The sequence below is a fragment of the Mauremys mutica genome, chromosome 2 (assembly GCF_020497125.1).
Source record: "Mauremys mutica isolate MM-2020 ecotype Southern chromosome 2, ASM2049712v1, whole genome shotgun sequence".
Lineage (NCBI taxonomy): Eukaryota > Metazoa > Chordata > Testudines > Geoemydidae > Mauremys > Mauremys mutica.
The window spans coordinates 219,019,837-219,043,400 of NC_059073.1; the positions used below are offsets into that span (position 1 = coordinate 219,019,837).

General features: G+C 39.8%; 1 protein-coding gene across 4 annotated transcripts in view; it reads right to left on the reverse strand.

The window, feature by feature from the left end:
* Nucleotides 1-23,564, reverse strand: part of CNOT10 (CCR4-NOT transcription complex subunit 10) — a 60,107-nt gene that overhangs the window by 21,011 nt on the left and 15,532 nt on the right. For 2 of the 4 annotated variants that reach the window (XM_045005837.1, XM_045005836.1), the window contains exons 5-13: nucleotides 23,415-23,560; nucleotides 22,387-22,473; nucleotides 21,499-21,582; nucleotides 20,301-20,418; nucleotides 16,031-16,180; nucleotides 14,650-14,852; nucleotides 10,312-10,433; nucleotides 9,199-9,375; nucleotides 4,480-4,605 (exon numbers count right to left, since the gene is read on the reverse strand). In XM_045005837.1, coding sequence (XP_044861772.1) covers nucleotides 4,480-4,605; nucleotides 9,199-9,375; nucleotides 10,312-10,433; nucleotides 14,650-14,852; nucleotides 16,031-16,180; nucleotides 20,301-20,418; nucleotides 21,499-21,582; nucleotides 22,387-22,473; nucleotides 23,415-23,560 — 1,213 coding nt within the window. The remainder of the gene's footprint in view (nucleotides 1-4,479; nucleotides 4,606-9,198; nucleotides 9,376-10,311; nucleotides 10,434-14,649; nucleotides 14,853-16,030; nucleotides 16,181-20,300; nucleotides 20,419-21,498; nucleotides 21,583-22,386; nucleotides 22,474-23,414; nucleotides 23,561-23,564) is intronic. The other 2 variants (XM_045005838.1, XM_045005839.1) reach the window with 2 other exon arrangements.

Sequence of the window (23,564 nt, forward strand, 5' to 3'; positions counted from 1 at the left end):
TTCACAAAATGGGGAGGGAGGAGGGTCCAGCACCCTACCTCCCCCTGCAGTGACTGGGAGCTGCAGGGATCCCATTGCCCAGTGGCTGCGAGGGGTACCCTCATCGCCCTGTGTGGCTGGAGCTGGGGGAGGGGTCCCCCGCCGCCCACAGTGGCAGGGGAGCAGTGGGAGGCCCCTGCCAGCGGTGGAGTCTGGGGAGCTGTGGCAAACCCCACACCTCCAGCTGCTGAGCAGCTCCAAGGTTCCTCTGCCACTGGGAGCCGGTCAGTTGCTGGGCAGCTGCAGGAGGATCCCCCACCGTCCACAGAGGCTGGGCTGCTGCAGGGTCCCCAGTGTCAGGGAGGTCGCTGGAAGTCACGGATTCCGTGGCTTCCACAACCTGTGACATAATCTTAGCCTTACCAATAGGGTCTACCAAGTCAGGGAATTCCACTTTTTGGCTGATTCCCAAGGAGGGGAGGTCAGAGCCCACTTCTTTGTCATCTTCTTGGCAGGGTGCTCCTTCCCCTAAGAGGGTGAAGGGGAACCTATGTCAAATGCCACAGAGGGAGACCGTTGCCCAGGAGGGGCCCGTGATCCCAGATCAGATCAGGGAACAAAGACTTCACCATCATGAGAAGTTTTAGCTGTATCTCTCTCACCTTCCTGGTACAGGCTTTCAAGTTGTGGCAGTGGGAGCACTTTTGAGGTATGTGTGACTCACCAAGGCAGCAGACACACTGAGTGTCTGTCACACACCAGGATCGAGGAGCGGCAAGTGAGGTAATGTTTAAAACCCGGGGAGCCGGGCATGCCCCTCAGAGTAGGGTTTCTCCTGTGAAGAAGGTAACTATTAGATAATGTTTTCACCTCTTAGCTCACTAAGGGAGATCCTAATAACTGAAACTTAAATTCCTAAGGGGAAAAAAAAAGTTTTTTTGTTTGTTTTGTTTTTAAGAAAAAATAAAAGGGGGAGAGTAATTAAATTATTGATTAACTAACTAGTATTCTAAAGTTAAAACTAGAAAAAGATAAAGTACAGCGGCACTGCTAAGTGCTCCGTATCAAACCAAGGGCGGTAGAGAAGGCACTGGTGGGGAGGGTATGTGTGGTCGCACAGCACTATGTAGCCGCCAGAGGTGGCGTGAAACAGGGACAGGGCATGTGCGACGCACCCAGGCACTGCTACTAGAAACCTCTGATTAAAAGCGCAGGGGCACAGCTTCACCTAAAGTGGAGCAGGCATAAGGACACTCCGTGAAGAAGAACAGGCTAGAGCGGAGATTTGTTTTTGTTAATTTCCTAGTTAAGAACACCAAATTCCAGTAAGGGGTTGAATTTGACTCTACATAATGTGCAGACTTTGTTTTAGAACAGACTAGAAATAACACCTGTTCCTTTTGCCATCACTGTCCCCAAAAGCATCAGTTATACAAGAAACTGCTTTAATAATCCTGCGGGAATTGTGCACCAAAAAATTAAAAATTCTGTGCACAATATTTTAAAATTCGGAAATAGTCTGCATATTTTATTTGTCAAAATATCACAATATAATCACTATAGTTTCAATTATTTTGGTAATTTATCTCAAAATACCTGGCAACAAGTATGTCAACAATATAGACAGCAGCAAAAAAGATTCCCCAGGAATAGAGAGTTAAAGTAGCCCTTACAACCCAGTCCCATCAGGGAACGTGATGTGGTACACCCCTGCCCTTCCTCACCCTTTGCCAGATGTGGGTCTCCCAGGCCCTCCCCCATCACCAGGAGAATGAGGATTAAGCCCACAGCCAGAGCAGGCAGCCTCTATCCCCACCCTGGGCTCTGCAGAGTCCAGCAGCCCCAGTGGCAGGTAGCCAGCAGCCCCAATTCTGCAGGGGAAATATGGAATTCTGTGCAAATTCTGCATTGCACAGTGGCACAGAATTCCCCCAGGAGTAATTTAAAGTTTCTAAACTTATTTACTGGAAGCTTTACACAGTGATAGGAAAAATCAGAAAGAAAGATTGATTAAAATAAAATTTTATGTATCAGACTTGAGTTAGGAAAGGCCATGAAGAAGCTGAGAGTCTTCTATTTATTCCTCCACCACTTAAATTTTGTTTCTGAAAAGGAGAAGGGAGAACAGAAGCCTGGCCCATCACACCTTCACATTGCCCTGAAGGTCTAATGCTTGAAGCTTCTACTGCAAGTGCACTAATCTGACCCATTGTATCTGTGCAATGCTGTTGCTGATCTCCTGGTCTTTAATAGCCTGCATAGTTCAAGGGACTATACCCCTAGCTGTAATTTTACAACATGCAAGGCTCAGTGAGAGTCAGTGACCAATCTTGGTCTATAAATCAATTGCCTGACCATGACAAAACTTCATATTTTGTTTAATTTGTCCAATTTACTTCCATGCCAGAGTGGTGATTTCTAGTTTTGGAAGGCTGAAATGTCAAACCGTTTCTTTGCACATCTTTACTGGACTGATAAAGTACAAACCCCTCTTTGCTTGTGCATGGACCAGAGATCAGGGCTTCTGTATTAAAAGAGAGCACAAGAAATACAAGCAAAACTATTAAGTGTAAAATCTGATGTTGCTAAACTCCTATTCTGGGCTTTCAGTTACTATTTTTAAAAAAAAAAAAAATAATCCCACACACAAACCCAAAACACACCAGCACCACCACCACCACCATCTTCTGATGATTTTCACATTCCACTTTATCAAATGATATCACTTAGACTAGAGGGCAAGCAGCAGTATATAGACAGAAAGCAAAATTACTACAGGACTACATACACTTGAGGAATTCAGTTCAACAAAGCACTGGATTTTAAGCTCCCATGCATTTTAGTTTTTAATGCAGCCACATTTAACTGGTTGGTACTTCTCCAATCCAGTTCTGAGGTAATGGGCAGGGATGACCAAAGAATGGAGATGTAATGGTCCCAGTGTGCTAGAGGTGGCTTTTTGCCAGAACCTTCCAGCCTGATGTTTTAATACACTAGAACATGGAATTAGTTGACCTGGGGTTTCCAGCAATGGCTTGGTTTTGTCACACATAGCAAGTGTATGCACTTCAGATTTTTTTTGCACTTAGAATAAGGTCATATGTGTATGTTTCTTCCCCCAAATGGTACACCCTGAGATTTCAGTCACTTGTGCAGAACTAAAAAAAGTGAAGCGATTGAGGAATCTGAGGTGAAAAACTGTACTTTTTAAAAGGTCAAAAACAACATGGGACAAAGATCATTTTTTCAAACTGAGTTTCATATTATGTACAAAGACTAAATATGATTAGACTAATAAAGCTTTAACATGCATACTTACTTACACTCTCATATACATCTCAAAATGTGAAGTCATGATTTAAAAAAAATAAAAAAAAATTATAGAATCCAGACATGGGACAAACAATCATGCTTAGTTTGGTCTGCCACTTTGCCACATTCTGTACTCACCTACATAAAAAGAAAACCAGCAGCAGACACCAGCAGCTGCCATTACCTACTATTTGCTTAACATTCAACGTATAAGCACCTATCACCTTGATGTCCAAGCACCATGTGTCTGAAGAATTGCTAATGGAAAACTAGTCAGTTACATGTTCCAGGGCTACAAGAAGACATGCTAGGGCGTAAGCTTTAAAATCAACCACTTTAGCAATGTTAAAAGGTGTCCCTTGTATTGGTCAGACCTTTAAAATGTACTAGTTAGCCCATTTTAGCTAACACATGCTCAAATCACATCTTTAAATCCTAGTCTAGATAACTCTTTAAAAAACCTGTTTTGATTATAGTCCTGATATATGAAAAACTACTATAAGTATGCAATAAGATTACTTTAATAGCTTTTAGTTGTCTTAACATCCTTCAGTGGAATATGCTAGTTTCTTAAAATAGATATGGTGGCTATCACATGTGGTTCAAAAACCTCAGTTCACTACCTTGTCACCTTTGTTATGGGAGTACTGATGAGGAAGTGGGATATGCACTAACATTACTTTTATTTTCCATCTGTCCGAGAAAAATGGGATATTATAGGCTGACATTAAAGCTAGCTTTACTAGTGCTTTAGAAGGAAAAGGCAACATAATGAAATCTCAATCATTTCCATTAATGGCAGCAGGAATCACAGATTCTTAACTTTGTAAGGTGAGCATGCTTTTTTCTTTTCTTTTTTTTTTAATGTAGTAAAAGGGACATTAGACTTGTGTACAAACCTCAAAGCTACAGGTTTGGTTTTTTTTTACCTGTACCCTGCTCTTTATTGAGTTTTACTCTTTTAATTAAAAATGTAGCCATAAGGAAAGAAAGTAAAACCTTCCTCTTAGATTAATATTTATCCAATTTCCTTGTAATCTGCCGATAGTTCACTCCATGCCTAGTAGCTGTGATGTAGTTTTTGAGTGCAATGTGACCTTTTTCTTTTTTTAAAACACTTTTCAACTACAATCTGACATTCTGCTTGTTTTTGTTAGTTTCAAGTTCCCAAGCAATAGAAGTACTTACCTTAAATTTTCTAATTCCTGTTTTCTCAGAGGTGAAGAAGGTGGAGCTGGAATGAATTTATCTCCTTCATGACTTTTACTGCTGAAATGAAGACAGCCTGTTAATTGCGAGCAGTGACCTTCGAGCCTTTAACAAAAAAAGAATGTAAATGCAAAAACAATCACAGACACTAATCCTCCCTGCCCCCCCCCTTTTTTTTCTTTTTTAAAAGGGCAGCAAGAATCCCATGTTGAAATGGAAGCGGCTGGGCAAACAAAAGTGAGGACTGGCAACACTTCAAGCATTGATATCATTAACAATTCCAGTTTTGGGGGGAGAGGGCAGGGGAGGCAGTGACAACCTTTTACCAACAAAAGAAAAAACACCAACACTACCTTACACAGCTTTAAGCTATTTTTAGAATTCTGTAGTAGAAACAACTAAAACTGGTAGATGCAGATTGCGTTGCGTTTGTATTAGAGATAGCTTCCTTCCTTTTAAACTTAAGGGAAGGATAAGAAGAGGCCCAGTACAATTTGAATTTTTTGCAATGTATGGTCAAATTAGAGGAATTCTCTATAATATTAATATATTTTTAAAAAATACCACAAACCACACCAAGAATCCACTTTTTTTCAGTTAGTAAAATTCTAATGTGAAACTTGAAATACACACAAATATTTGGACAATCCAAGACATATTTCCCTCTCAAAACTTGTATTTTCACTATTTCTTTTTCTTGAACAAAAATTTTGAAAGTTTAAAGTGTCTGCTGCCAAAGATGGAAGGAAAGCTGCTTTCTGGACTGGCAAACATGGAAATGCAGTTTACAGTAAGTTGAAAAACAGCTTCCTTCTGAGGTGGGGGAAGGCTACACTTGCATTTCTGCAGAAAAAGCAACAAAATTTGGATACAACAGACCAAGATTTTGGTTTAGATTTTTTATTTTTTTATTTTTGCCCACTTCACAAACAGTGATACATTTTTCACCCAAGTCTAGTACTGCTTCATCTCTGCTTACCACAAGCACTACCTCATACATGTATAGATGAATGAGGTTATTCCAGTGCAAACTTCAAACCAAACATCAAGAGAAGTATAGAATTAAAGGAACCCTGTACCTAAAGTTGTAGAAAACACACACACAAAACCACCCCCTTTTCACCAGGGGAATGTCTGTTACAAGGTCCAGGCTGTACAATATTTTCAGTAGAATGTCACCATCTTGGTTATTATATTGTCCCTACCTCCAAACAGACATGGTTCCCAGCTGAGAGGAATGGATGAAAATCCTTTCAGGACTTGGCAGCATGAATTTAGGAAGAGAATATTTAATTACTGGATTTTTGGGGATCAACAATGCTCCTTGGGAGGTATAGTGACAATGTTAGTTATAGTATCAAAGGGGTAGCCGTGTTAGTCTGGATCTGTAAAAGCAGCAAAGAGTCCTGTGGCATCTTATAGACTAATAGACGTTTTGGAGCATGAGCTTTCGTCGGAGGCATGTAGTGGAAATTTCCAGGGGCAGGTGTGTGTGTATATATATATATATATATATATACACACACACACACACACACACCTGCCCCTGGAAATTTCTGGAAATTTATATATATATATATATATATATATATATATATATATATATGCAAGCCAGAAGCAGGCTAGAAATAACGAGGTTAGTTCAATCAGGGAGGATGAGGCCCTCTTCTAGCAGCTGAGGTGTGAAAACCAAGGGAGGAGAAACTGGTTCTGTAGTTGGCAAGCCATTCACAGTCTTTGTTTAATCCTGAGCTGATGGTGTCAAATTTGCAGATGAACTGAAGCTCAACAGTTTCTCTTTGAAGTCTGGTCCTGAAGTTTTTTTGCTGCAGGATGGCCACCTTAAGATCTGCTATTGTGTGGCCAAGGAGGTTGAAGTGTTCTCCTACAGGTTTTTGTATATTGCCATTCCTAATATCTGATTTGTGTCCATTTATCCTTTTCCGTAGAGACTGTCCAGTTTGGCCAATGTACATAGCAGAGGGGCATTGCTGGCATATGATGGCGTATATTACATTGGTGGACGTGCAGGTGAATGAACCGGTGATGGTGTGGCTGATCTGGTTAGGTCCTGTGATGGTGTCGCTGGTGTAGATATGTGGGCAGAGTTGGCATCGAGGTTTGTTGCATGGATTGGTTCCTGAGTTAGAGTTACTATGGTGCAATGTGAGTTACTGGTGAGAATATGCTTCAGGTTGGCAGGTTGTCTGTGGACGAGGACTGGCCTGCCACTCAAGGCCTGTGAAAGTGTGGGATCATTGTCCAGGATGGGTTGTAGATCCCTGCTGATGCGTTGGAGGGGTTTTAGCTGGGGACTGTATGTGATGGCCAGTGGAGTCCTGTTGGTTTCTTTCTTGGGTTTGTCTTGCAGTAGGAGGCTTCTGGGTATACGTCTGGCTCTGTTGATCTGTTTCCTTATTTCCTCGTGCGGGTATTGTAGTTTTGAGAACGCTTGGTGGAGATTTTGTAGGTGTTGGTCTCTGTCTGAGGGGTTAGAATCCCTGATTTTATATGGGAGTTCAGACAAGTGTGTAAAGAGAAATCAGGATGAAACCAAAGTCTCCATGTTGGATCTGACATTCACTGGCTTTGTTATGTTTTTAGAAACTTTATAAACCAATGGAGTTTTTTCTTAAGATTTCTTTTGTAGATGTGTCATTTTTCGTAGTTTATATTTTTAATTGCCAACTTTATGCTTCTTTCCTTCACACTTCCTAAATCCAACCTCCATCCCCCACCTCAGAAATAAGCATAATATTGCATACAACACCCAAGAGTGCTATGTCTATGGACCAAATCAGAGGCCAGGGCAAATGTTTAGAACTGAAGCATAAGACATTAAGGGCTTGTATACACTTAAAATGCTCCAGGAGCATAGCTGCCCCTGCTGCAGCTGTGCCGCTGTAGTGTGTCAGTGGAGATTCTCTGCAGTGACAGGAGGGGTTCTGTAGTTAGTTGCTCTAGTGAGTGTCTACACTGAAGCACTACAGTGGCACAGCTGCACTGTTAGGCCTGGTCTACCCTGGGGGCGGGGGGGGGAAGAAATCGATCTAAGATACGCAACTTCAGCTACGAGAATAGCATAGCTGAAGTCGACATATCTTAGATCGACTTAGAATCACTTACTTTGCATCCTCGCAGCGCAGGATCGACGGCCGCTGCTCCCCCATCAACTCCACTTCCGCCTCTTGCCCTGGTAGAGTTCCGGAGTCAACGGCAGAGTGATCGGGGATCGATTTATCGCATCTACACTAGACGCGATAGATCGATCACTACCCACCAATCCAGCAGGTAGTGTAACGTACCCTTAGTCTGTAGTTAGTCATCACTGTAGTTGGTCCACCTCCCTGAGAGGCAGTAGCTAAGTTGACAAATTCTCCCATTGACCTAGTGCTCTCTACACTGGGGGTTAGGTCAGCATGGCTAAATCTGTCACTAGTGTAGATTTTTCACACACACACCCCCGAAGAGATGTAGCTATTCCAATGTGAGTGTTCAGCATAGACCAGTTTTGAGAATTACAGAAGTATGTGCATGCCCGAGGTGACTGGGAAAACAAAAACCACCGTCAACACGTTTAGCATTTGTAGAACATAAGTAAAGGCAGTGAAAACATTCATAAAAATCAATTTACCGTATATACTCATTCATAAGCTGAATTTTTTTTAAGTAAAAAAAATGGACGCACCAGAGAAAGGGGTCGGCTTATGAACAGGTATAGAGAGGGAGAGGTGGGACACAGCCCCTTCCCCCCAACAGAGGGAGCAAGGAGAAGCAGCAGAGCCAGAAGGGAAAAGGTGGGGGTCAGAGTCTCTCCGCTTCTGCCCACACTGCTCTCCCCCCAGCCTCCAAAGCAGCTGCAGCTCTGGGGCTGGCAGGCTGCAGAGAACCAGAGTGGGCTGCGGCCGCACCACCCAGTCTGGCCTGCCGGAGCAGGCTGCGGCCACACTGCCCAGCCTGCCGGAGCAGCTCCAGCCAGGCCAGAGACATCCTCCCCGGCCCTCCCCAGATAAGGTGGGAAGGAATGGGATGGGGAGAGTGTGGGGGTCCTGGCCTAGGGGTGGGGTCACATGGGATGTGATCACAGAGATTACTCCCCTGACCCCCATCTTCTCCCCACAAAAAATTTCCCCACCAGTTGCTGTCTCGGCCCATCAGGGTAAGCAGCTGGCATGCCAGGACACTTTGTTTACTTAGGTTTACCTCCGTGCCTGCGGACTCTCAAGGTAAACAAACCATCACAGCCCGCCAGTGGCTTATCCTAATGGCCCAGGAGCCAAAGTTTGCTGACCCCTGAAATATAGGGTCGGCTTATGAATGGGTCATAAAATTTTTCCATTTTTACGTATCCATTGGGGGGTGGGAGGGGTGCTTATAAACGAACTGGCTTATGATCGAGTATATATAGAAATTGTTGAAAGGTAGTTTTTGTTTTATTTTGAAAGGAAAGTATTTGATGGTGGAAGTCCAATCGCTAATTTTTCCTCGGGTTTGCTTAGTAGTACTTAAATTCTGTTAGACCAGTAGCAGTTTGCTTTGCATGGAGACTTTGCAGGTGCGTTTGAGATCACCTTTTCAGTTTTCTATTTTTCTGCCTGTCAAACTACAGGACAGCCAATAGGCACAGAAATCTCACCCAGATGCTGTGGATGAAAAAAAGTTTTTTAAAATAACTGAAACATCTACTATTGTATTTACCTGCATGCTTCACTGCTTTCATTGTTCTCTGCATTTCCCCCCAACTGGTTGTTAGTTTTAGATCCATTTTCCTGCTTTGGCTCCTGCTGATCTTCCGGCAGCAACAGCAAGGCATTTCTTAGACAAATCGCTGCAAACTCCATACTGGCTACAGGGATAGCTGAGGACTGCCCATCACTTGAAAGATGGAAGTTAACTAGTAAATAGACTAATAATATTGCTACTTTGTTAAAAAAATGTAACGCTTTGGAAAAAGTGAGTTCAGGAAGACACAGAACAACTTTGTTCTATGGACCAGTGGAAGATTCAACTTATTAAAGCATGAAATTAATATTTAAATATTCACTCTATGCACTCAACAAAATGATTATATCCTAATTTAGGGCTCCATCCATGGAAGTTCCATATATTCCAACAGGAACGCCCTAAACAGAGTGCTGGTAAAATCAGATCCTTTGGATGCAAAATTCCTTTTTGTTTGTACACTTCAGCTTGTAAAGAACTAAAACACAGCATCAGTGCACATACAAGGAAACAAGATGTGCAGGAATAACAGAATACATGCACACATTATGTTGTGAAGCCTGAAGATGAAACCAATAAATGCTACCACTTGAGAAAGACAGGCAATTCACATATAATCACACTTCAAGTGTTATGGCTTTTACAAGATGAGGTAATTTAGCTAACAAGTCATAAAACTTTGTACATCTTATCTATTAGATCCCTACTCTAGCACAGAGTTTTTGTGATGATAATTTCCCTTTCTATAAACAATTCAACATGCAACTAGATGGAAAATATGAATTCTAGAGAAATTAAATTAGGAAATGGCCAACTAAAACTTGAGTTTCAGTAAACACATAAATAAGTCTTCTGTTGCCCATCCAACACTAGACACCCACTAAGACCCCAAGCCTGTAAACATTTCAACACATGAGTAACTTTAATCACATGTATAGTCCCATATAAATCAATGGGAATAGTCACATGAATAAAGTTACTCACATTTAAAGATAGGAAAGTTTAGAATATTTTTTTCCGGTAAACAGCCAGATACCCTTTACAGAGATGAGTAGAAAGTAACAGAGTATAGAAAAATTGTGTACTTACTTATAAACAACATTCTGTATTGATTGTGATGCAAGGACTATTTTACGGTGATAGCCTTGACCTACTATAGATTGTACAATTCCTTTTTTGCTTGGAAGACCTTTAGTTTCTTGTTCTGACGTCTAAAGGAAGAAGGATTGAAAATATCAGTGAGACTTGAACAGGTGATCTTGACATAAACGCTACAGGGCTGAGAAAACAAACATTCCATGTACATTACTGAACTCAGCTAACCTCCAGACAAACTGCAAATTAATGTAGAATACCCCAGGTGGTAGAATACCCCAGAAAGTTTTACTGTCATCCAAATATCATGATGGATAAGGAACTTTTAATTTGTCCTCACAATGCAATTTTACTATACCCCAACTAACTTGAAGCTTCAGGGATTATTTCTGATAATTTGTTCAATAGTCTATTGGCCTAGTTTTTCCTCTGGTATAAAAAGAAGAGGACAATGAACCAAGTCATTTTCAAAAAGAGTCTAATGTAGTATTGCTAGGACGTTAAAAAGTTTCACGTAATATGGAGCTAAATAATCTAAGATACCAATATTTATATTTGACCACCCCCCTCCCCCTTATTTCGCCCCATTTGTTGTCCCCCAAATTCAATAGAAGTGTGGGTCGAGTGGTTCCTCTCCCTGCACTCAGGGGGATGGCCTTTAGTTTTAGGTGACAAGTATTTCAAATAGTACAAACTTTCCAACTTCTGCAACAAATGAAGGTGGGGTCCTACAGACAAGTCTCTTTCACTACACAACCCTAATTTATCCCCAGAGCAGGTCTATCCTGTGCCCTGAATGAGACAGGGGGCCTGGGCAAAATTTAGCATATAATCATGTAATTAAAGACTCTATTATAAGATATATGCACAAGGGAGCTGAATTAAGATTCCACAGGCAATCTTAATCCTCACATTCTCTAACTTTTGAGTGCTTGATTTTGCAACCTTAACTTTTTAATGTAGTTTTGTATGTGTAATTTCCTCGGTATTAAAAAAACAAACAAACCTAAAAACCAGAAATTCCATCATGTGAAAGCATCTTGAGGGGTCCTCAGGGGTAATCAAGAAGATGTGACATATCCTTTTGCAGTGTGTTTCACAAGTATTTGCTGACAGCAGAGGAACGTCAAGACTCAGCAACCTTGGGTTCAATTCCAAGTTCGGGGGGAGGGGGAGAAGCGTGCTCTTCCAGGTACAGGCCCCTCACTTCCTGATCCCCTCAAGCCAGACTTCTCCTAACCTGTGTCCCCTCCGACCTGTTCCTGTGTCAGTCGCATCTCCTCATACAAGTTTCTTCCCCAAACCCAGCTTCTAATCCCAGTTCCAGTCCTAATCTCCTTCTTTCCATGTCCAAATCCCAATCTTTCTCCCCATGCCCCCTGTAAAATCTATGGCTCCCAGTGCCAGTCTTCCTTGCCAAGCTTCTCTCCCTAGTCTCCTTGCCCAGCCAGTCCCAGGATCTTCTCCCTTCCAGCTCTTGTTCCCTCTGCATTTCAGTCAAGCTGCTGCTCCTGCTTCACACTGCCTGGTCACCAGCAGAGAGAATACTGAGAGCACAAGAGAGCAGGAAGACTCAATGCCAGTGCCTGGTGCCACAGCAGCCAGAAGCAGAAACTGCAGGGAAAGTCCAGCTCAGCCTCTGCAATCCCAGGCTGGAGTATGTTCAGTGCAGACAGAATATTTGGAGAATTTGGTTGCCAAACACTAAGACATTTTTATGGAGCATGTGCTAGCAGATTTTTTTCGTCTTATAATTTGGCCAAATTTGGGCAGACTTCCATGGGAAAAGCAAAAGCCACATCCCTGACACGAACACAACTCCCCTGGCCAAATTTCAAGACCTGGCTCCAAAACAGGCACTACAGCTTTTCAACAAAATGGTTGTAAGAATTTTTAACATAGGCAAAAGGACATTTTCCCTTAAACAGCTGAACCATTTTTGCTGAAACTTTCAAAGAGATTCATTGTGAGGTAGGCACCCAGCATGGACACTTTCAGCCTACAGAGTTTAAGTTTGGCAAAGTTATAAGCAACTGAAAACAAGGTCTTCCACTGAGAAGAGCCAGGAAACCTCAATTATAGCAGCAGCTACCAGTTCCATCTATAATAAAATAAAAGTACATTTCTAGCCCTCAACAATTGTGAAGAAAAGCATGAAAACGTGATCCAATGCAATGACATCTGCCTGAGCTTACAGAGAGCATAAAGCAGTGGCTTTAACAGATATGAACTGCCCCAGTATCTCAGTGGGGTGTTAACTCCCAGTCTCAGCAAATATCCCCCCACCAAACTCGACATCATCCCAACATGGGTCTGTGTAGCAGAAGGAGAATAATGCAGTGGGCTTAGCCCACCCACTAAAATAAATACCATAGGTGCTGGGGGAAGAACTGGGGGCCCTCCTGCTGCCACCCTTGCTTCTCTTGGAGGAAGCTGGGGGACACCATCCCGTCAGCTGCTGGTGCACTCCAGGGGAAGAGAAGAGGGTCTGAAAGTGTTTGTAGGAGCAAATACATGAGCAGAAGTGTATGTGATAAAGAGAACAAGACTGGATAAACAGGGATGGGAAAAGTAAAAAACAAGAAATGTCAACTTGATACTGTGAAAGAAGAGTTTCCAGTGGAGGGATTCAAAGAGAAGATGATGGGATCAGAATGACGAGCAGATATGATGCATTTTTGTATAAACGGGATAGAGTGGCCCAGATTTCAGAGAAGCCAGAGAGAAAAAAGGGCGCAGCAATTGAGATAGGAAATTATGAAAGCCTGCAGTGAGTTCTGGATGTGTGAAAAGAAAGGAAAAGGTAATATACCAGGATTACACACACACACACAGACACACACACACCACAGCCCACATGCAGTCCATGGCTACTTTGAGAAAATATTTATATTAGAAAGGATTAAACAAAAAAAACAAGTCCTAAGGGATACATACCAACCCTCATGAACCAGAACCAGGACAAATGCCAACCACTAAGGGACACCGGTTAGAAAGATCCTCTATGGGACAAGTATTCCTCTACAGGATTCTGCCCACCTTATTTTAAAGCATCTAGTACTGGTTACTACCAGAGACAGGACACTGGACTAGATGGAGTGATACAGTAAGACAATTTGTAGGATTTAGATACCAGCATATTCAGCAGTAAATAAATACAGGTCACAAGAAGCCAGCTAACACATTTGCGTGTGAAAATGTAACAATATACTTTCACTCAAATCGTACGTCTTGGCATATGGATGTGGGATGTGTGCATGGGGAATTTCCACTGGGACTGGGAAAAGAGTGGGAGAGAAGAGAAAGAAATCCACCTCATTGCCACAGAGCAGCAGCAGTTACGCTGTAACTGCTAGCAACGGCCTACATGGATATTTATGCTCCCACAAAGGAACTGGCCGGCAGTTCCACCTTAACCTTACTACTTCCCATCCCCAAAACTCCTTGCACTGGGAGCCCCAGCAGAGCAGAACTCCACAGCACAGAGGAAGATGTACAGACCACGCAAGACTTTTAAATCCTGTGATTCTCCTTTTCACAGTACAACTACACCAGTTCTACTGGGTCAAGGAACAACATGGCCTGAAGATGGAGTCAAATTTTGCTATCAGTGTGAAAGTACAATGGGAAGGTTAAGTTCCATTAAGCACCCATGAAGAGGGGGTGAATGAGATGGCATAATAAGGCAAGTTTGAGTTTTCACCATGGAGAAGTAGCATGTTGGATCTTATTTGCAGGTGAAGCCCACTGCAGACTACCGCTGATTCATTCCTTATCTTTATTTTTAGCCCAAAAATAAAGTCAGTACAAAATCAAATCTAAGCCATGCAGAGACTTGGAGACAACCCAGCTTCAAAGCATGTTAAATATGTCTACCAAGTATTCCAATGAGTTAAATATGGTCTAAATGCATTAATGCCATGTAAATTTGCCAGGAGAAATCATGCTTCACTAGTCTCATACACAGCCTATAACTTTAGTGAGAAGGTGTTGTAACATCCACTTACATATTTTCCTTTTATCCCTTACTAATATTCTAAAATAGCTACCATGACATTTTTTGACCTTACAGCAATCAGTTAACCTCCAGACCTCAATTTCCGCTTCTGTAAAATGGAGATACTGCTTATCCGTCTTTGTAAAGCAGGTTGATATCTTCATATTAAAAGAATCGGATATAAATTCACAATATTATATTTGCATAATTAAATATTGAAGAAGCAGGCCCATACCATGTACAGTAGAACTCATGGAATATTTCTTCTTTTCAAAAGGATACTGGTTTTTAGAAGTGTTGTGTGATCAGATGGCTTCTGAAGCAGACTTACTTACCCCCTTGTTGGCAGCAATGCAGCATTCTGCTAGTCTCAACCAGAGGCGTGGATTTGAGTGGTAGACTTGGACAGCTTCTATCAAGCATTCAAAAGCAGCTAGGGGCCTCCCAATATGTAAAAGCTGAATTCCACAGTTGTATAGCAACTCATACCGTTTATTAGTCAACAACGTACACATAGGTCTCCCTGAAAATTTCTTGCCTGTGAGAGAGAGGTTAGATAATATTGGGTATCCAGTTTAACAGGGCAGAAATGAAAGAACACTGCTAGAAAAATAATTGCATCATGTAAACATTCACTAATTTTCATCTGTAAATAAATTTCTCCCACCTTAGAGCTGACCTCAGAACAAACAAATGCACCTTACTCATTAGAGTATAGACTGCTTTAATCTCATTAACTATGCTGAATACTCAATATATTACATAATAATATAATAAAAAAATGAAATATCATACAACCCCAAAGTCAACTAAATGCCCTTGGCTTCTTCATTATTCTCAATTTTTGTAAAATTAGTTCCTCTTTTAAAAAGTACCTGTTTTGCTATTTTAATACAATTATAATCAGTCGCTGCCTTTTTACTGACATTATGGTCTATACCACCATAATACACACTTATAAGAATTAACAAGCCACACTGAGAACTAGTCGCCTAATAGGTAAAGTGTGGATTTAACAAAAAATGAAATATGACTTGATGTTGGATTTCTTGTCTTAAAAAAAACAAACAAAAAAAAACCCCACTAATACTAACAGACTGAGTTACAATTAGGAGATATAGTATCTCAGGATTTTTTCTTTTTTTAAAAAAAAGAACTGATTATATCAAAGTCGGCATCAGATAAACATAATGGAATCAGACTGAATTGTAGGTGAAAGTTCATACAACCCTGGAGAGTTCACTAACAAAAAAAGGTTGAGAAAAGTTTGTATTTAAGACAAAAAACATAGTTAAAATGATTTTTAAGGCAGTAAATGAGAGAGACTTTCAAACCTTGGTGACTCAAACCAAGTCAGCAAGATCATGAGTAATGGTTTTAATGATGTACAATAGGGCAGGAAAACAGTGTTTATTTCAGACCCTCTTGACTGACAATCAAATAGTATAAACAAGTGTAGAAATAATTACCAAAGCTTCCAACATGCTGAAGCAAGCAAGAAAACGACACACATTTCATCATCTATTTCTGACAGCAGGCAGCTATACTTTGAAATCACGTATACTCAAAACTCCCTTCTTTCTTACCCTGTCCCTTGTGGATCACTGAACGGTAATTACTAAAAAGAAGTACTAATATAAGCTCTCCAGTAACAATTTATTTGAATCAAAACACACTCACTCCTTCACCACACTTTTCATCTGTTATAAGTCTTACCTGGGTCTGTGCTACCCGTTCCTAGTTGTGCACATGCATTATCATTTTCCTGCAGGGCCTTTTTAAAGTAGAAAATTCCTAAATTGTGCTTTCCCATAGCAAAATGAATGCAGCCAAGATTGTTCCAAAACATGCACCTTAAGCATTCACCTGAGAAAACAGCAAAATATAATCAAAATCAAAACATTTTCATAGCTCAGGACTTTCTTAGCAAGATACTCCTGTGAAGAGCTAAACTAAACATAGTATGATATGATCTATTGTGAAGACCAATGAGACAATAAATTAACCACCTATGACTTCTGAGTACCATTTTACTTCCTTTGAACACATAACATTATTTAATTTGTTAAGTGGTAAGGGGTTTGGTGAGCTTCTCATGCATCATGTTCTCAAACAGCAGGGTATAAAACCACTTTGGCAGATTTCAATTTACAGCACATTAATCTGAAAGTTCTCTTAGTACTTAAATGTGTAAACACTTGCAGTTTTCTGACATATGGCTCCTGTAAGAAGGAAATTCTTACATGACATTATCTGCTCAATGTTTAATAAAATAAGCAAATACACTAATCCAACTATACAAGCAGAAGAGAAACGAGGGCTTCTCAGATTGAAACGGCACACAAATATGGTGTTCAGATAATACTGACAATTTAACTTTTGACCTATTTACTTATAAAGGCAGTTTCACAAGGTTGCCACTAATAAAGAATAACTTAGTTTCTAAATTAAGCAACTTCATATTTATTTAATTGTGTCTATTCAAGTAGTCAGAGAACTGTGATATTTCCAAGGCAGATTCCATGACTATATTCATGTAGCTGCCATTTCTCCATCAATTCCTGCTAGATGAAGAAACATCCTTGTGGTGCAAGAGGTTTCACAGAGCATCATAAGAAGTGTCACACAAAAACACTGAGTATGAAATTTTATGGAAGAAAGGGCATTTAATAGCTATATTACACTGGTCTACAATTTTTGAGAAGTAGTCTGCTTCAGAGATAAAATGTGCTATATTATGTATTTTGATGTGCTGAATTCAAATATGACAATTAAAACAACTGATTGGCTACTGTTTCTAAGTTTTTACATTTTATGTCTATGTATATTGTGTAGATAGTAGAGTTTTAATCATAAATTGTAAACCTAGGTCTTTTCATGTGTTTATGGTTGCTTTACATGATAATATTTCACCTGTCCTGTTTATGTAACACTTTAAAAATCAGCAAAAGGGTTATATAAATAAAATTTATTATGAAACAAAAGGCAAAAAACTATTATGTACATAGTTTAGTCCTATTCAGTGTCTACTCAGCGCTTCTTGGCTTGTCTCTTGTATTCATTAAATGGAGCATCTCTTGTCACTGTCCAGCAATAGTCTGCAAGCATTGATGGGCTCCATTTGCCCTGACAGCGTTTCTCCATTGTTGCAATGTCCTGGTGAAATCACTCGCCGTGCTCGTCGCTCACTGCTCCGCAGTTCAGTGGAAAAAAATCTAGATGAGAGTGCAAAAAATGTATCTTTAGTGACATGTTGCAACCAAGGCTTTTGTATGTCTTGAGGAGGTTTTCCACCAACAACCTGTAGTTGTCTGCCTTGTTGTTTCCGAGAAAATTGATTGCCACTAACTGGAAGGCTTTCTATGCCGTCTTTTCCTTGCCACGCAGTGCATGGTCAAATGCATCATCTCGAAGAAGTTCACGAATCTGAGGACCAACAAAGACACCTTCCTTTATCTTAGCTTCACTTAACCTTGGAAATTTTCCATGGAGGTACTTGAAAGCTGCTTGTGTTTTGTCAATGGCCTTGACAAAGTTCTTCATCAGACCCAGCTTGATGTGTAAGGGTGGTAACAAAATCTTCCTTGATTCAACAAGTGGTGGATGCTGAACACTTTTCCTCCCAGGCTCCAATGACTGTCGGAGTGGCCAATCTTTCTTGATGTAGTGGGAATCTCTTGCACCATTATCCCATTCGCAGAGAAAACAGCAGTACTTTGTGTATCCAGTCTGCAGACCAAGCAAGAGAGCAACAACCTTCAAATCGCCACAAAGCTGCCACTGATGTTGGTCATAGTTTATGCACCTCAAAAGTTGTTTCATGTTGTCATAGGTTTCCTTCATATGGACTGCATGACCAACTGGAATTGATGGCAAAACATTGCCATTATGCAGTAAAACAGCTTTAAGACTCGTCTTCGATGAATCAATGAACAGTCTCCACTCATCTGGATCGTGAACGATGTTGAGGGCTGCCATCACACCATCGATGTTGTTGCAGGCTACAAGATCACCTTCCATGAAGAAGAATGGGACAAGATCCTTTTGATGGTCACGGAACATGGAAACCCTAACATCACCTGCCAGGAGATTCCACTGCTGTAGTCTGGAGCCCAACAGCTCTGCCTTACTCTTGGGTAGTTCCAAATCCCTGACAAGGTCATTCAGTTCACCTTGTGTTATGAGGTGTGGTTCAGAGGAGGAGGATGGGAGAAAATGTGGGTCCTGTGACATCGATGGTTCAGGACCAGAAGTTTCATCCTCTTCCTCTTCTGACTCAAGTGAGAATGATTCTGGTGCATCAGGAACCGGCAGTCCTTCTCCGTGGGGTACTGGGCGTATAGCTGATGGAATGTTTGGATAATGCACAGTCCACTTTTTCTTCTTTGACACACCTTTCCCAACTGGAGGCACCATGCAGAAGTAACAATTGCTGGTATGATCTGTTGGCTCTCTCCAAATCATTGGCACTGCAAAAGGCATACATTTCCTTTTCCTGTTCAACCACTGGCGAAGATTTGTTGCACAAGTGTTGCAGCATATGTGTGGGGCCCACCTCTTGTCCTGATCTCCAATTTTGCAGCCAAAATAAAGGTGATAGGCTTTCTTAACCATAGTGGTTATACTGCGCTTTTGTGATGCAAAAGTCACTTCACCACAAACATAGCAGAAGTTATCTGCACTGTTCACACAAGTACGAGGCATCTCTGCTCACTTTGGCTAAACAGAAGTGTGTCCCTTTGCAAAATCAAACACTGACAAATAAGAGAGCACGACACTGTATGATTTCTAGAGCTGATATAGGGCAATTTGTTCAGCAGAGTGATGTAAGCTTCGTTATGATTGCATCATCCATGATTTCTAGGAATAACATGATGCAATTCATATCGTGTATGACGCAATACCAGCTTCAGATTGCATCATTCATTGTTTTGCCTAAAAAGCAAGTACTGTCCAAACCCAGTCATAGATTTATTCATAGATCCAGTCAAAGATGTATTTTAGTCATTTCTGGTTTAAATTGAGATCCCTTCCCTTTATAACTCACTTATCCTCCGCCATTCCCAAGTCAAGGGTCGTATATACTGACCCAATAGCATAACTTGAAAACTAGAGCCAATCAACAATTTTAAGCATCATTTTCGTTCTCAGTGACGCAGAATTAGTAAAGTTTGACTACATTTATTTCAGAAGTATTTTGGCTGTAGAGCAGTGTTATTTAAACTATAAAACACAGAAAGGTCTTTTCTTGCATTAAACCCAGTTTTATAAATTTGTATGAACTGGGTTTTCCAATGTTTTAAGATACCAATGTTGGCTAAAAGACCATTTTTATGCCTTCCATCTTACTTGAAAGAAGATATAAATATTTACAAGTAGTTTAAGCTCCACAAGATTTGAGGCAACCCCAACACTCCATGCAAACTCTGAATTCACCCTACAGCTAGCACCGCTTCTCCTATAACTTCTCCCCTGGGCGCATCATAGAACCTCACACTCAACTTCCATTATACTTCTAGTTTCTATTGGTCCAAACATAGGCATTTCCCCCACATAAAAGAAAGAAAAAAACAAAAAACCTCACTTCTTCATGTGTCAGCACTCCTAAATATCTGCTAGGCTGGATTAGAGTTTTGTTTTGTTTTAAACAGACACAAAAACATTTAGGGCTGGGAGGAAAAGGATGTGGAAAATGAGTTAAGGAAGATTAAAAAAAAACAAAAACAAACAAACACACACATTGTATTTAAGGCCCCAGCCTTGCAAGCATTTACACACGTGCTGAACTTGAACACTTGTGAGTAGTCTTACTGAACTCAATGAGAATTAAAACACTGGAAAACCAAGTTCATACAAAATATTTAAAAAAAAAAGGATTTTATGTGCCAGAAAATGTCTTAAAACTGAACTCAGTGAGACTACTTGTGTGTAAAGATAAGCACATGGGTAAGTGGTTGCACAATCAGAGTTTTATATTTTCTTTTACCTGTTTTCATGAATCCTGGATGTTCAGCAATGTTTGAGCTGTTTAACAGTTTTACTGCTTTCCGATAATTGCCCCTCAAATATTCAAAATTGCTCTTAAGAAAGAGAGAAGGAGCAGACTGTGAAGAAAACAAAAATTATTACTTATCAATTGCTTTAGGAGATCTACCGTTAGTGTTAAACTGCAATAGTCACAGTTTATTGACTATTGTTGCTATTTGAAAACAGAAGTGTTTATTTTAATGCAGCAAAACTTGTTCCTCAGATGTATAGTTAATATTTTTCCTCTTCCTAGAACTCACATAGCTATCAATGACAATTCACCTGAACTTCTAACTAAATGTTTTTGTAACTGCTTAAAAAAAAATATTGAAAAATACAACACACAGATACAAACTGTTCTGTAACATTCTTATTTTCTTCACATGGAAAGAATGCACTAGAATGTGTCTTCTTCCAGCTCTGCAAAAGTGAACTATATTGGACATACTGCCTCCAGCAAAATGAAAGGATCTGAAAAGCTTCAACTGAAGCAAGATTTTAGTATCCCCAAATTATTTTTCTTATTGACCAACTATGGAGTAGTTTAGTCCTATCAATGAACAGGAAAACTTATTCTAGTCAGTGAATAAACTAGAGATTAGACTTCCATAACTTTTCTAGAGAAATATACATGCTGTTGGGAGTTGCTTACTCTTTGATTAAGGTTATTATAATCTATGCTTTAGAGTTTATTTATATAGTGCCTTATTTTTTAAACTTTTATATCTTAAATTAATAAAAACCTTAAGCGTGATTTTTCTGAGCACATAAATCAGCCAATCCAAATAATAATTCCATAATAATGAGTTGCAATTATACAAAAGTAAATTATAAACAAGACTAATGCTAAAGCTCTTTTTACACCTCTACCCCGATATAACACTAATTCGGATATAACGCAGTAAAGCAATGCTTGGGGGGGTTGGGCGGAGGCTGCGCACTCCAGCGGATCAAAGCAAGTTCAATATAATGCAGTTTCACCTATAACGTGGTAAGAGTTTTTGCTCCTGAGGACAGCGTTATATCAGGGTAGAGGTGTATTTCAGACATTTCCCCTGAGTCTCAAACTTTATAAACAGAAATAAAGTTAACAAGTTTAGTTTTAGGACAGAGAATTGACCTAGACTGCAAACAGAATATGCTTAAAAAAAGCTTACATTTCCAGCTGTATTCATAACGGACTTAATCTCCCTTTTGCATGCTTTTAGAGATTTCATCTGGATATAGGCTCTCACTTTATACTGTTAAATTTAAAAAAATTCATTAGTATAATTTTAATTTTAAAACACTAGTAAATTATGCAGTTTGATGTAATCTGTAAAATGCAACATGCCCAAGTTTACTACACAATATTGTACTTATATACATTAAGAAAAACTATTTTAAAAACTGTCTAAAAAATAAAACTACTCTTCAGAATATAAAGACAAAATTCAATTACAGGCTTCTAACAAAATAATTCTTCCAGAATCCTGTAAAATGGATTGTAAAAGAGATTCAGTATGATGGTTGAGTAACAAGTTCCAAAACTTAAACTTTAAAAAAATCTCTGCAATACAATTTTTTGTTACTATTGTGATAAGTAACTTCATTAATTGAAAGATCAGAGAAAAAATGCATAAAAAGAAAACTGAAAAATAAATATCAATAGTACTCTGGGGCAGATCCTCAGTTGGTGTAAACTGTCATAATTCCACGGTGGTACAAGTTGTCATAGCTCTATTGATTTAAATGGAGATACAACAAACAAACATCATTAGAAGTTCTGCCCCTTTGTTCTTTAGTCAGCTTCCCTCACTTATGCAGATCTTACAGAAACAGGGGAGAAATTAAAATACAGACGTTGGGGGCTGGGGGGGGTATTTTACATATAGACAACGGAATTCAGGAGCAGGTGTAGTATTCGAAACTTCTTTTAAACTGATTTTTAAAGATTAACTAGATTCATAGCATGCAATACCTCTTTTTAATAAAGATAACTGAGAACATCATCAATTTTAAATTGCATATAAATATCTAATTCTGGACACCAAAGAGTTTCCTACCTGATGTATCTTAGATTTTGCAGCTTCTATTAAAGCTCCACTTTCAGCTCTATGATTAGATGACTCCTTATTTGTGTTATTACCTATCTGAACACAAATTAAAAGGAGAAAATATGATTTCATCTTTAATCCAGTGTACAGGTTTATTCTTCTTAGGTCTAATATCAGAGGGGAAATCAATGTCCAAAAAAGAAAACTCAGTCATAGCTAATATCATCACATTCTATTTTGGCACTTAGTGAATTCTAAAAAACTACCTAACACATAAGGAAGCCAAGGACATTTTATCTATACATCGTTAGCTTCTGAAAACTAGGTTTTCATGTCAAGTGACTTTCTATTCTCCTTCAGACTCTTCAGTAAAGTTACTGTACACTAAAGATAGACATGATTAGTTTCCTTTAACATATCAAACAAATGTTCTATATTCAGTTAGATCCCTATCTAATCTCAATCCACTTTTTACTCAAAAAAAGTTACGTCTTAATAGCAGAATTTCAGTGCCAACTAAAGCAGATTTCACCCCAACTAGTGACACATGAATATCTGTCTCATATACTCAAGGACTCCTCTGATACCTCAACAAGCAGAGGCAATTCCTCTCTGACCTACTAGTTACTTCCCTGGCTCAGGGTCAAAGGAACTGCAGTCCAAAGCAACAGCTTCTTGGTTACAGCTCGGAGCTGTCAGCCAGGGAGACAAAGTGGAAATATTTGACCCTAAAGACTATAAAACTGTCCCAATAATGCAAAAAAAATCGGACAATAGGAAACACCTCTCAATCCTTTGCCAGTAGTAGACCCAGTTTGTAGTGGGATACAGGGGAATATATACATGCCACATGCAATTAAATAGAATTACCAAAGTGACCAGTGGCAGTCTAAGATTAAAACCATTCTAACATAGTTTTTAAAATTTAAACTATTTGAAAAAGCTATTGATTATTTTTGGATTAGCCCAAAGCATATTGCCATGAATACATCCAAGAGTAGTTGTTTTTTTAATAAGGTCCTCTGAAACATACTCACCTCATTATTTTTTCCATTTTTGTTATTGTTTCCCTGAAAAATCATTTTTTCCAAAACAGAAAGCAGATGCAAGGCTTTCTCAGCCTGGTAAGTTAGTAGATACAAGTCTACAAGCAGGAAGCACACAGCCTGGGCAAACTTCTCTTCTAC